The 15248-nt window shown below is 31.1% G+C and overlaps 2 protein-coding genes across 2 annotated transcripts; one reads left to right on the top strand and one right to left on the bottom strand.

The window, feature by feature from the left end:
- Window positions 1–252: 252 nt before the first annotated feature.
- Window positions 253–13290, bottom strand: LOC114126083 (uncharacterized). Its single transcript, XM_027989959.2, has 4 exons — window positions 13131–13290; window positions 7459–7609; window positions 5118–5297; window positions 253–1610 (listed from the first exon to the last, which is right to left on the bottom strand). Exons 2-4 carry the CDS (start codon window positions 7607–7609, stop codon window positions 1228–1230), a joined length of 714 nt encoding a protein of 237 aa, XP_027845760.1. The 5' UTR covers window positions 13131–13290; the 3' UTR covers window positions 253–1227.
- On the top strand, window positions 5942–6914 carry LOC126551774 (uncharacterized). Its single transcript, XM_050205912.1, has one exon. The coding sequence runs from the start codon at window positions 5949–5951 to the stop codon at window positions 6912–6914; it is 966 nt and encodes a 321-aa protein (XP_050061869.1). The 5' UTR covers window positions 5942–5948.
- Window positions 13291–15248: the final 1958 nt, after the last annotated feature.

Here is a 15248-nt window from a genome sequence, read left to right as displayed (position 1 = left end):
GTATTTTAAATTATTATAACACAACAAAGCCTTAATTTAATTTTCACACCTAGAAACGTCATGACAATATAATGAGTTGCCTATACATTACTCCTTGAGAATATGACCGACAGGAACAACCTCGATAATATTGTACGTAGTTTAATACGATTAATGATAACAGACAATATATGAGGAGTGGTATGCAATTCCTTTGAATTCTTCAGTCGTGGACGACGTAAGGACACAAAAGGAAAACAGTTCATACTAAAATGTGTATCATCCGAACGTTTATTCATACGAAAAACAGTAGTTAAATATTATAAAAACGAATGATACTTAAATGCGATTGTGATCGCGCATAAATTCTAGTGAACCGAAACACATCAGTTATAAAAAGTAAAATAAAAAAATAATAATAATAATTAAACTTAAGACATATAATAATATGCGTGTATGATAATATAAATATGGTATTATAAAAATATGGAAAATTATGAGACGATGAACAACGATTATGGATTGATGGCCGGGGGAGGGGGGGAGGAGTGAAACGCGAAAAGAAGCGCGTCGTATTTGACTGTATGTTTTAGGTAGGTTCGATAACATTTTTAATGCGCCCTACAGGTCGACGGAGACTTGAACGACTTGACACACGACTACTATAATATTATACACGCTATTATGACGGACAGACGTCTGCGGATTCCTGCGTCCTATAACTGCATTGTTTAAATATAGAGAACTCCGAATAAATGCAATATGATTTATAATATGTGTGCTAAAATAGTTTAATTTCTTAAAATATGGACGGAAAGAAATCAGAAAACTAGAATAACATTTCGTTTCGTTGAACGATTGTACACGATGGACCTCAGACTCGCTGATGATACGAAATCTTGACTACTTTTCTAACATCGCTGATGGATAGTCTGCAATAATAATTAGTCGGAGACCGAATGACCACCGATAATAAACTACAACACTATAATAGTATACGGTCGCCTGTGCCCTCTAACCACGGATATCCGCGATTTGAATTCGCAGGGTCGACAATATATAATTACCGTTATCGGGGGTACACGACCGCCGCCGTTTGGTGTACCTATAGGGAAATGTTATAATATTATAGATCGCGTGGGACGTCTGTCATGTCGTGCGTGTAGGTGTGTGGGTGGAAGATGGGAATCGGAATGACTGGGTGATAGGGAGGCGGTGATTTTTGTTGGCGGTGTTTGGGTGGCGATCTCAGAGTTGGAGTCCCGGGTTGGTGGCGGCCACGTAGTTGAGAAGCTCGTCGCTGTCCTCGCACACGAACGGCTTCTCGTGATAGCAACCGATGTCGTGCCACGCGATACCGTCGCCGTACACGTTGTTCAGCACGCTCAGGCACGACTCCACCGTGCCGTTGATGTCGAACTCTGCGTTGTCCGGTTGCGGTACCTTCTTGTGACCGCTCTTGCTCCACGGCCTGTAAGTCCAGCCTTCCGCTGTCTGGTTGGTGGCCGGTATCTTGCCTCGGGTGGCCGACCAGAACCATCCGTTCACGTTCTTCGGCTCCAGGTCCGAACGGTTCTCGCAGCCCTTGAAGTCGCAAAGCCGACCGCTGGTCCAGATGTACGGAGCATCGTCTGCGAAACATACCCGATCCCGGTTAATAAATACGTCATCGGAATAATGATAATTATAAATTATAATGAAAAATCTGCACAGCGTGACGGACGACGTGTAACAGACCAATGCGGCGTGCGAGTCTTAATATATGTATAATATGTATATATAAAAAATAATAATAATAAATTAATAAACCGTCCCAAACGCGATTCATAGTGACACCCGTTTGCGGTTTGTTCGATTTTTAGAGAAACGAAATTTTACGCCGCGACCCGGTGCGTTGACATTGTATCATAACTCGCACACCGCATTATCGTACATAATTCATTGTTGTAATATACTATGCAAATATCGACAAATCGAATTATTATTATTATTATTGCTGTTAAGACGGGGTGTTAAAATGCAGTGCAAACTAGTCCGAAAGTCGGCAAAAATCAACCGTTAGGGGCATTCACGACCATCGGGTTGTTGAGTATTTTAAAGAGGCCACCCAGGCCCGAAAGTAATGCCCAAGCCAAAAGCTAAAACATTTTACGCAAACCTTGACATAGTTCAACGATCCTGTCTCGATTATTGTTATTATAATACTGTCGCGAGTTAAAAGTCGGCTTGCGGGTATAATATAAAACTTTGTGATTAGTTGGTGTGATTATTTTTCACGAGATGGATTCGTACATAATAGTTATACATTTTAACTGTATATCATAGATTTACAGACAATGTTTATAAAGATCGAGATTTCACACTACTTGTTACTATGAAATCAAAAACTTTAAGATAACTATATAAACAGTGCACTAAAGTATGTTCTTGTTTGAGGTAAAAGTCTACGCTACCCGGCCAATAAATATTTTATCGCACATGATGTAAATTACTATCGGAATGACTTATGGTTTATTTTCGTTAGGTTTATTACTCATAATGCTATAAATACATTTTAAAATTTTGTTTGTTAATCTTATGTACTTAACGACCATTCTGTATTTTTTTTAATCTTTTTATTTTTAGTAACCGCGCCTTAGGCCATTGCTAAATATTTAAGAAATAATCATATAAAACACATTATTAAATTTAAATTTGTTACACGTCAAACTAATGTTTTTTGAGAAAAGATTACCTAAATGAAATTTAAATATATTATCAAAATACTAGCTGTTTCTTTTGAATGAATAAAAACATGAAAAGTTTTCAATTATATATTTGATTGTTATTTTCACTAGTTTAGTGTAATATCGTAAGGTTGTAAAAAATCCACGATCGTCATAAGTCCAAAAAGGAACGGAATTATTTTTTATTTTTATTAATAATATAATGTAATAAGTAAATCGGTTAAAATACGCAATTTATTGTTAACACAATACAGAGTCGTTCAAATATATGTTTACGATTTTATACAATATACAATCTTCCAGTCTTCGTTAAGTTTGTAATGTGACTTTTAAAATATGACATTCCCGTAATTTTTATACTTTTATAAATTAAACTAATATTTTTATAATTTATGTATGAATTAAATGTGTGATTAGATACTATCAAAATTATTATTATACACATATAGTTAAAATACATAAAATATGTTTTATTTACACATTATACCTATTTTAGTTATTAATTTGCTACTATTATTCTTTGGTGTAAAATTGTATTTTTCAATTTTTTTTTTTTAGTAAAAACTCACTAGGTGAAGAAATAACAATACTATGAACATTGAGTTATGAAAAACACAATATTATTTCAATTGATAATGACGCAAACCTCATGGATAGTTCAACTTTATATTACAATATATTATTGAAACTCGATAAATATACACACTTTTTTATATCTATATAATAATAAATAGTAAAAAAAAAATTAAATGATATATTATTATATTTTTTTATATAGTTTTTTTTTTTTTTGGAATAAGTTTAATGAACTGAATGTTTGCCGTTAACGCTGAAATATTTCAAAAATATTTGAAGAATATTAACAAATAATTATTTAATGTTATAAGGTATGAAAAATTGGTTTAGTGTTAACGAAATTAAATTTTCGATGGAATAAAGTTTTTTATACACCTACCTGTTGAATAAAAGAATAAGGAGAAACCAATTAAATTAAGTGAGCTAAAATGATACTAAAATTGTTTTGGTGTGTAGTATAAAACGTTATTAGAACTGTTGGTTGAACACAAAAAAGAATTTCACATTAGATAGTTCATAAAGGAAGCACGTGCCATGAAATATGATATTATTATAATATGTGAGTGAAACTGTTTGGACAATAATAGCCAATAGGATATACGTTTAATAATAGCAGAACATCTTTTTACCTTATAGTTAAATTAAAATAATAACTGTGTTTTCTTTCCGGCAGGACGGAAGACTAATGGTTTTACGAACTATGAATCGAATTACATAAACAAACTAAATTATATTTAATTTATTTACGCATTAAGACACTGTTGTATAACATCGGCACCTAGCTCTTCTTTTTTCTAACAGTCTCAATTTATTATTATACATAATATAATAGGCGTATCTTATTGTTAGTTACTACGAATAGAAACGTATTATTATTCTTTTATTGAATTTATTTTCTTTCATTCATTTATAGCAAAGCTGGGAAGGTCATCTGAAAACTTTAAAGTATATAACGATATTTAATACGTATTACACACCTACTAATCACATCATTGAAAGCACATTTTTTCTTCTATTAACAATGGCTGGTGAATTATATTACACTATTCAGCGGTAACGTGCCGAATCGTTCTCACGAAATTGTAGAAAGTCGGTAATGAGATGGACAAGTATATCGGTACACCTATACTTATATAATTTAATAATATATAATATTCATAATTATTTTAAAATCATTTTGAGCCAGATCGGGTTGGATTTGTTTGAAACAAAATTCTGATCTAGTCGGAAGATCAATGACTGTGTAGCCTTGAAAAATGAAACAATGATCATAATATAGGTTAGGTTTTTGCAATAGACATAGATAAAGACATGATATGAAACAATAACTTCAAGTATACAGTTGGATTGTTGGATTCGACCAGTGAGAATATATGTTATGAAAGTAACGCCCTTGTCTTAAATTTGATATTCATTAATCAACTCTCGTAAAACAACGCTTCACAGTCATTATATTATTATGTATTTTTTTTTTTTTTTTTTGGAAATGTTGATAGAACTTACTAACTAAAGTACCAAATACTCAGTGTATTATATAAAAAAGGTAATTACCTACTCAACATCATTGTAAAATATAAAAATAGTAATCCTCACTCAAATTGATAAAAAATATACCCATATGTACTAAATAAGTAAATCCCAAATTAATATAATAATCATAATATACAACCATCCCGTGTTATTTTATCAAATTTATCTATAATCCATGCTAAGAATAAAATTATAATTATGAATTATAAAGTTGTAGCGTCTTGTCACAAACCACATCAATGATATTAATAATAATAAAAAATCATCGTTTTACTTGTAGCAGATAATAATATTCGAAATACTCACTTTGTTGGATCAGTCGGAAAATGAGATTGTTTTCTTCTTGAGTTTCAATCGATACGAGGTCCATGCAGTATTCTCGGCAGATATTTCTTGCTTCTAACCAATCTACTTTGGATGTTTTGTATTGTTGTGTGTGTCCACTGTAGAAGTAATTGCGTCCTTTGTACGTGAATTCTTTCGGTCCTAACAACAAAAAATAGCAATATTAAATCATAGTACACCATTAGTATACCCATTCATAACTCATCACGTCATTATTGATACTATATAATAATTTTAGTAGCCGTTCATAATTATTAATGACGCGTTATCTTATTATGATATGTATGTGTAATGTATAAGTGATAAAAAAAAGAATGAAATTATTTCGATTTCAAAAAACATAAAATGAAAAAACAATTGAAATCCTATAAAAATCACTATCCTATGTGATAACATAGTTGAACATTATTGAATTTATACACTGAACATATAATAATTGTACAATACAGGCCATCTATCATTTATAAACAAATAATCAAAATTTGGCCTAGATCGGCGACAGCGCGACGTTCTTTTTATACATTATTATAATATTATTTCCGGACCAGTGTTTTTCAATCAAAAAAATCTTCAAATCTATGAAGGTTCTATTTTTTTCGAATAATAGTTATTCGCACTCAAACGTTGCTTACATATTATTTTGTCATTTTTCTTTGCATAAAAATCTTTGCTCTCTCTCTACACAGCTATCTATGATGTGTTACATGATTACGAATACACACCGCCGGTCGCCGTTGGTAACGCAAAAAACATTTTTTTTCGTTATTACCCACATGCGGCCGTTCGCGAGAAATGGGCAACATTGAGGTAACGCCGGCGGAACCGTCATTGTCGGACAACGACAGCAACGCGGACAACGATTCGAACGGGTCGTCCACCACCGATGTCTTAACGCCGTGTGCGCACGCGAACGAAGACGAAGACGACGACGACGACCGCGACGACGATGACGGCGGCGGCGGCCGCCGAGAGGACATCGACAACGGTGGCGACGACAACGACGACGACCACGACCGTCGCCGCCGACCGGACGTCGAAAATCGGAAGACGAATCGTTCGAACCGGACGACGACAAATCGCTCGAACCGGACGACGACAAATCGCTCGAACCGGACGACGACGGATCAACGGCGGCAGACGACGACGGCCGCTGGTCGGCGAAAGGCCGCGGTCGCGAGGCGGAACAGATCGAGAGCGGCCGCGAGCGAAGTCGGCCGCGGCGAACAGTCGTCGTGGACGGTCGTAGTCGACGACGTCGCGGAATCGTCGTCGGCGGCCGCCGGACGTAGGACGCGGCTGAGCCGATCACCGCGGTCGACCCGAAACCGGTCGCGGTCAGCGTCTTCGCCGGCCCGGCAAGACGATCGCAGAGGACCGGGCCAACGCCGTCCGTCGGCGAGCCCGGTCGAGCCAGTCGTCACGATGGCGGCCGCGAGACGAGTTACGCCGCGGGCCGCGGGACGAGTCACGCCGCGAGCCGTGGGACGAGTCACGCCGCGGGCCGTGGGACGAGTCACGCCGCGGACCGTGGAAAGAGTTACACCGAGGGCCGTGGAAAGAGTCACGCCGCGGGCCGTGGAAAGAGTCACGCCGAGGGCCGTGGAAAGAGTTATGCCGAGGGCCGTGGAACGAGCTGTGCCGCGTATCGTGGGACGACCAGTGTCGTGGCCGACGGAACGGTCGGCGGCGCCAAAACCTCAGCACTACCCTCGCAGGTCCACGAGAACGACGGCCGGCCAGAGCAGGAGGAGGAGTTAACGTAGCGGACACGGTTACGGATGATTTTTAAACCGCTTATAAAAAAACTATTCTAATATTATACCTACTGCGAAATAGTTCGCGGTGGGTCCTTCGCGTTGTGTTTAAAACAAGTCTGAACGATTCGACCAAAATATTTGAATATTTTTTTATGGCCACGGGACTAAATATTAAATATATGTATGTATATATAAATTATAATACGTTTTAAATCGCGACTATTTTTAATTGCAATTGTTTTGATTCGATGAGAAACGAAATTAAAAAATAAACTTTTCCGACATTATATCGATGGGTATACGAGATTTGAGAATTTGTGTAACATAATAATATAAAAGTCCATTTTGAAATAATTACAAAGGTATTATTCAATTACTGTAGCTCAGTCTGTTGCAAACCGATATCATTGCTAAACGATTTGCGACCAGATCTGCAGACGTCATAACTGCAATAGCTAACTTATCTATCAACGCGGGTTAACGATATCTCGCGATATATTACTATACTGTGTAATATTGCTATTTCTTTATCGCGGATGACTTACTTTGACTACATTTCTGAGCGACAGGCAAGCTGAGGAAACGACCAGGCTTCTGCGTAACGGGGTTGTTGGTTTTAACCTCACTGATGGCCGCCAAACAGCTTGTCACTGTCAGCGCGAAGGCAAAAAATCCAAAAGACACAGCTCCTGTCATCTGTAACAAAAAAAAAAAAAAAAAAAATTAGTAACGAATCATTTTACAGGTATTTTAATATTTTAATATATGTGTATAGTTGTACTAAATCATACCATTTTTATTTTATATATTTTTCATAAGTTCAAATACAATTAAAATTTTTTAAAAATAATCTAACTTTATGATGAAAGCACGTAAAATTATGGTTCAAATTAGCCAGAAACTTTTCACCAATAATGTAATACTTTTGCGTTAGGTATACTTATTTGTTAAAAACTTATTTTTCATGTATAATTGGTAAATTATTGAAAATTTAAATGTATTTAGTTAAATCTAAAATTTCGATCACGGACTTGAGTTATGCTGTTGTGAATCTCAATAATAATTGTTAAATTTTAAAGTATGGTTACACATAATTTTATCAAAAAAAAGTAAAAATTATAACAGATTAGTATACAACGGTACAATAAGTGTATGTAGAGATTGTAGGTGCATATTGAATAGGGGAATAAAGTATTATTTATTTTAAGATCAACAGAGAAATGTAAAATAATTAAATTAAATTTATATTCATTAAGTACCTATGTATAGTATATTATAATAAATATTATATAGTTTAAGTATCGATTCTATACAAAATTCGTCATTGAACATTTATTATATTTTATAAGAATATATTATACAACATAATGGGATACTTTTAGTTACAAAATTAAAATGAATTATTTTAAATTTTAGCTGAAATTGGTATAATCTTAATTCGAACTATAAGTATAAATTATAATTTAGTATAACAATAAACTATTATTAGGTAATAAAAACAATTAGTTTTATTTTTTAAGATATTTGTTTATATTTTCTAAAAATAATCTGCAAATGCATATTTAAACTTTAAAGTTAGTATATTAAAGTTTTTTTTGTATTTTGAAATATACCATTTAACAATGGCTTTTTCGACTTTAATTAAATAGATATATAATGTGTTTTTCATGTTTAAAATCGTATAAAATATTAATTTTCAAAACGATTAAATACCCAAATGCATGAAGAGTGAATGTCGATACAATGTCATCTAGTACAATTTCATAATAAAATGTTGATTTCATGTAATGTGTAAATATATAATATTATTTTTTAATATGAAAGTCAAATAATTATACAGTCAAATATTGCAATCATCGTAATATGAAATTATACGTAATAATGTAGAAAAATATTGTATAGTATATACGTTTCAGATAAAATTATAAATTTTTTGTCCAGAGTAATTTGAAAATCAAATAGTTACCTACACGTTTCTCTATTTAATAAAATTATTCTTGTCATAGTTGTATGAGATGTAGGTATTGACGTATCACCATACCCGAGCAAAGGATATAGTAAAAAATTATTTTTATGAGTTAAGTTTCCAACTTTTAGAACGGTTAAATTATAGTGTATTTTTAAGATGATATTTTATTATATCGTCAATATTGTTAAAATCTATTCCCGGTGGAAACCACCAACCGATATAATAATATTAATGCATAGTACCTATAAGAGACGTTGAGGTAAGGTGACAATACGACTCTTTAGTAGTTTATAGTGTTTATACCGACCCGAACAAATGGATTTTACTGCAAACGCCTAATGGATTTCGAAACGATTCGGCTCGCTGTAATCATCGAGGTTTTATTGTGCGTTTTTTATTGTTGACACCAGCTACTTTACAATAATAATATATGTATTTTTTTTTTTTTTTATGTTAGCCGGACGAGAACTCTTCGCACACGTAGGTCGGGTCAGGTTAGGTACACGGGCCACCCACTACCTACATAGGAGGCACACCACCCATAATAACAGTCGTATAATAATAATATGCCAGTGTAATATTATAGTAAATCGGACACAGAGCAAATACACGCGTCGCCGGCCCCATATCGGCCGACTTAGTCGGATTTGCCGAGTCGAAAGGCCGTTTTCGCAGCAGCCCGACCGCAGTTGTGCAGGACTGCCTGTATTATTATAACGATACCGTTGTACACTGTCTACTTACCTATAACCTCTGTAACGGCTCTATAACACGCGGACAACGAAAGCGTATCTCATTAGCCGTGCACACTGCGGCGCCCGAGGTTGCGCAACTCGCCGTACGTTATTATATTATAATAAAATATTATGTATATAATATACGGGTAAGGAATAATATAACATCTTCTCGGTTCCCGGTTTGTGTAAACGTGTTCGCGTCTTGTAAACGTTTGTAAACGCGCGTAACCGCTGTTGACGGCGGAATATATGGATATACCTTTAATATTATTATCTATTATAGTCGTCGCCCGAGACGATGAGAAATTTGCCCGATCGGTCGTCGCCGATAAAACCGCTTGGATTTTTTTTTTTTTTTTTTAATGGAACCACCGCCGTTACACAATACACAAGTAGGTACATGGTATTATGTTCGGAGTGGTTCTTTTAACGCGTAACAGACATTTTCACTGCAAATTTATATGTTTTTGAAAACGCGTCTGTTTTTTTTTTTGTTTATACATAATTTCAAGAAATTTTAAATTTCGTACGCAAATTCATGAAAAAAAAATTACGTTTTTCATCGATATTGTTTTTTATTTCAGTGTATACAAACCTAATACCGAACCAGGAAATTAATTAGTTACGACTTATTAGTGTTTATATGTGCACAAACATTATGCAAGTTATCACTAATTATTATGCAGTTGTGCCGCTTTGCCACTCCACTGGTCCAATGTATACCCTTCTAAAATTTAGACAACCGAGTTAAAACATCATATGAAACATGAATTTACTCCCAATTAATTACTGGTTATTATTATATTTTGAACATCGAAAATTTTTAAAAAATATTTCGTGTAATGTTAAGGAACGTGAGACAAAAAAAAATGTATGTTAATTTAGAAAAAATTAAAGACTTTGTAAAAACATAAAGGTAACGATAAAAATAGTGAAGAAATATAATTTATGGCGCAGGCGTTTGTTTTTGACTAAGACGAAAAACTATTTGATTTTTTCATACCCATGAAATTCATCATTTTATGGTTTATTGTATAGTTCTTTTCAATTTAAGTCCCATAAACAGATTTAGAAGACATCACAATTTTTCTTAATGTTATAATATTATTGTTATATTTTGTTATTACACCATTACGAAAATCACCAAACGAAACGTCATGAGATGAATTTTTTTCAAAAACGATGAGCCCGTATGTTGGAATTTTGAATTTTATTCTTAAAACCAATAGCCGAGGTTCTAAATATATTTTAAGGTGGATACTTCGATATATTACTCATTTAATATTTATATACTTTTAGTTTGAAAATAAATTTGAAACAATCTAAATAAAAACTTCCTACACACTCTTATAGAATTCTGTAGAGAATATATCAATAATAAGATATTTAATATATCTATCTAACAATTAATGTATTCATAGCTGGTTGACAATTTTATTCAAATATATTTTTCTTTTAGTAGGTATACATTTATAGTACAATATGAAAGGCGTGATATTTAATTTCGCAGCGTGTTATAAAGTACGTCGACTGACGGACTAATATTACGGTCGTTGTAAGTAATTTGATTAATATTATATTTGTGGTAACTGGTAACTATCAACCGCGAAATGACAATTATTATTAAAAGTTTCTATAAACGGAAAGTCTTTCGTCATTATACATATTGTATACATAACACGCATAATAGTACTATTATAATTTAAAATATATACTTATTATATTGTCAGTTTTATGTACCTAGGTATATATTCTTGTTTTGTTACGAATATAATTAATCATAATGTCCTATTATCTATGTGACTTATGTAATAATATAACTTAACATAGTGAATAATTCATAAATCCTTTTCATGTATATACCTACTTTATTCTGTACTTAGAATTTCTAAATTCAAATAATTAGCTTAAAAAATATTCAGAATATTAAAAAAAAAGTGTTTGTGTATAATAATATATATACTACTTTATATCTATAAATATAAATTTTAATCAATAGATATTTTTAAAAGTGTTTCAAATGTCGAAGTTTATTGAATTTCAAATGTAGGTAATAATGTGTAGTATTAAAAGTAACATTTTAAAAGATGGATTATTTTCTTGGATACAAACTTTATTTTACCATAATAAATAAGAATAATTGTTAGTGATAAGAAAAGTGTTTTTCGTGTTTTAAAAAATAATATATTCAGGTATTCTGAACACTTATTTGAATAATTTTTTTGTTAAATATATAGGTACATGTAATTTTTACAATGATATCGAATTCAATAAAAAATATTAAATACAAGTAGTATTACAAAAACCATGGATTTATATAATATCAAATATATTTTATTCAAATACTCTACAACGTATTTCAATGTGGGTCACTTTTAAATCGTGTTTGCGATGTACCTACTTAATGTTTTTCATATTTTACTCAAGTTTTAATCATCATTAAAATATAGGTATAAGTAGGTATTAATATAACGCGTTTAATTTACAATGAATAGATGGGGAGAAATCTGATATTAAATTAAAAATTATAAAATAAAGTAAAAGACATAATTTGAATATCCTTACATAATAATTCTCTACTGGTTAATACACCTAATAGTTAATACCATACACCAGTAAGTACCTAATTATATCTAAGCGTATCAGACTGAAACCATGAATTTTTATTAATTACACATTAAATAAACAAATTTAAATTTTTAATATAAATAGTATATTTACTCAACTACCTATATACAATTTTATACTTGTGTATACATAATTTTCACCTAATTTTTACCTTTATAACTTATATAATATTTTAATTTACATCTTATAAGTCCACATTTTTATTGCATATTTAATATTATAATTAAAAACACTTATTAAAATTAGTTAATTTTATTTATAGGTAACATTGTATGATTGTACCTATACCTATATTTCAAATTGTTATAAAATAAATTTAATTTTAAATATTTAAGCACATTACAAAAGTTAATTTGAAAATTAAATTTTGAATCTTGAAATAACGATTTTGTGTTTTATTTTATATTTTATATCTTTAAAAATACCATTTAGTTTTTACCTATTGCTATTTATTAAGAAAAATAAAAACAATATTTTTTATTATGTTAAGATTAGAATATCATTAAAAGTAATTGTATTATAAATTATTAACACTATAATTATGTACATTAAAGATACTAAAAAAATTTATTTTAAAAAACGTGAAAAAATTAGTAGATATTATATTTATATTTTATTTATTAAACTTACTAAAAACTAATGTAATTTTTAGATTCAATAAAATAAAACGTTATACAGTCATAATTCAAGCCGTAAAAATGTGTTTTGTTAAAATAATTAATTTCAACTAACATATTATAATATACACGCAGTAAAATTATAGATAAAAAAATCAATATCTATTACTCTGAAGTTAAACGTGCTTATCAATTTTAAACGATTTAAGTTTTTAATTAAGTTTAAAAACAAATTGCAATATAATAAAAAGTCATAATATATTTACCTTAATAGTTAGATGATTTGGAAGATGAAACTACTTGCACAGGCAAGAACGCTAGGTATAGAGACGAAACAGGACCAGGGAATGTCCAAGCGATAGTCAACGTCTCCGCACAGTTGCAAGTACTATTTATAGAAGTGGCTATAGTGGCTGCGACGGTGACCATTTACTTGTGAGTCCTTCGGCAGTGGGAGTCGGGTAAGTTCACGCATTGTCTGACCTTAAAGCAGATCAAAGTGGTGTATTCTTCGCAACGACCTTGATAACAACACAACACTGTGTCCGAAACTCAATCCTAATCACTTTCACTGTGTACATGATCTATTCGAAAGAAAAAAAATTAAATCAGGTGGACCATCGTTATCCGAATTGTTTTCGCCAAGTGTCCTGCAACTGTATTATTGTAATTCATTATATACATACTATATAATTAATTATAATCGTCCTTATAGTTAACAAAAAACATTATATTGGTACATTAATACCATTAAAATGTGAAGAATAAATTAACTGTCAAACTAAGATCATATATTTATTATATATATTTATGATCTTAGTATTTAGTATATTATATATTATATGATGCTTTATTCGGCGTAAACAAATATTTGAGAACACTTTATAATCTTGAGAGCATTCACGGGATCAGGAACAGGTTTTATACATAAATACGACGCATCAACAAAACATTTCAATGTGAAAATTACGAGTTTTTTTAATTTTTCGAAGAAATTTTTATTGTAAATTTGTTTTTGATACGACGTAAAAGTCTGGTTTCCAATTATAACATGATTTTTATTTTATATTTCTATCAAAGATGTCAGATACACCAACTAATTTGAGTATAATATAATCATTAATCACTAAGTGCTTTATCTAATATCCTAAGCTTCTAGAATTTTCATAACCATAAAAAATGTTTTGTGTTGTATACTTGCATATAGGTAATAGCAACAACATTATTACATTCCATAATGATTAATAATTGTAACACTATCTTATAATAATTTTATTCGAATATTATTTTTTAATTTAAATTTAATGCTTTATTGCTTTGGCTATCACCACGGAAATATTAAAAGTATTAACTTTCAATTCCTTAATAACATTATCGAATTAATTTTATGTCATTGTTTCCTATTGTAGACAGTAAAATATAATAATATTATATTAGTTTCTCTTTTTTGTCGTCCACTCATCACTCATCAGTGAATCAGCCTATAAACATTTCACACCACTGTCTAATAAAAAGACACTGATACCATGCACGTGGACTACCAAAAATATATACACGGAAGAGAAATCACACACTCGATCGTTTATTCTGGCAGATAACTACCTAATAAATATAATGTTATATTACACAGCCATATACAAACACATTTTATAATATTTTGTTTCCAGAAAATTAACGAACAGTTCTCAAAAATCAAAAACAAAATCAAAATTAAATTCTTATGTTTTAATCAACAATTCATAAATATATTTATAATATAATAACGATTAGGTAACAAAGAAACAGTAATTTTTACGAAATAAAATAAAATAATAATAACATATTACTCTTACTGATTGTTTTGCTGTTAATCGATTTCAAAAGCTTCAATTTTAGTATTTAAATTTATAAAAGTATTTTAATACTTCAATAATTAATAGTACATATCATCGTATCATACATTTACGAGCTTATAACATGCCTATCAAGTATAATATTATATGTAAATGTAAGTAAATTATAGTATATGACATATGTAAGAATAAAAATAAATCGTTCATACACAAAATTATTAATCAGTATTAAATATTAATGGTTATTGTATTATTGTAATTATTAATTTTGAATCTTATTCATATGTAGGTATACATAATCTGTCGTGATATTAAATATATCATTTATTCTTATACAATGTATTTGATACTATAATCTATAACGATATATGTACTAGTCCATACATCAAATTAAATATTAATGTATGTCGTTATTTATACACTGTTTGTAGATAGTCGATGTACAGACTTCGATAGAGAAAAATAAGCTCAACCAACCTCACTAAAAAATTCAAGATAATTAGAAAAAAATGACATCACAAAAAGTGTTTACGAAATTGAAAAATACAGGGA

Source organism: Aphis gossypii, chromosome X (genome assembly GCF_020184175.1).
Source record: "Aphis gossypii isolate Hap1 chromosome X, ASM2018417v2, whole genome shotgun sequence".
NCBI classification, from domain to species: domain Eukaryota; kingdom Metazoa; phylum Arthropoda; class Insecta; order Hemiptera; family Aphididae; genus Aphis; species Aphis gossypii.
The sequence above is the reverse complement of the archived record's forward strand: the minus strand, read 5'-3'. Positions and strand labels throughout refer to the sequence as shown.

Coding starts and splice junctions, on each gene's coding strand:
- LOC126551774 (XM_050205912.1), top strand. CDS start 5,949: ATGGGCAACATTGAGGTAACGCCGGCGGAACCGTCATTGTCGGACAAC.
- LOC114126083 (XM_027989959.2), bottom strand. CDS start 7,609: ATGACAGGAGCTGTGTCTTTTGGATTTTTTGCCTTCGCGCTGACAGTG. Junction 5,298..7,458: donor CGCTCAGAAATGTAGTCAAA/GTAAGTCATCCG, acceptor TTTTGTTGTTAG/GACCGAAAGAATTCACGTAC. Junction 1,611..5,117: donor TTTCCGACTGATCCAACAAA/GTGAGTATTTCG, acceptor TATGTTTCGCAG/ACGATGCTCCGTACATCTGG.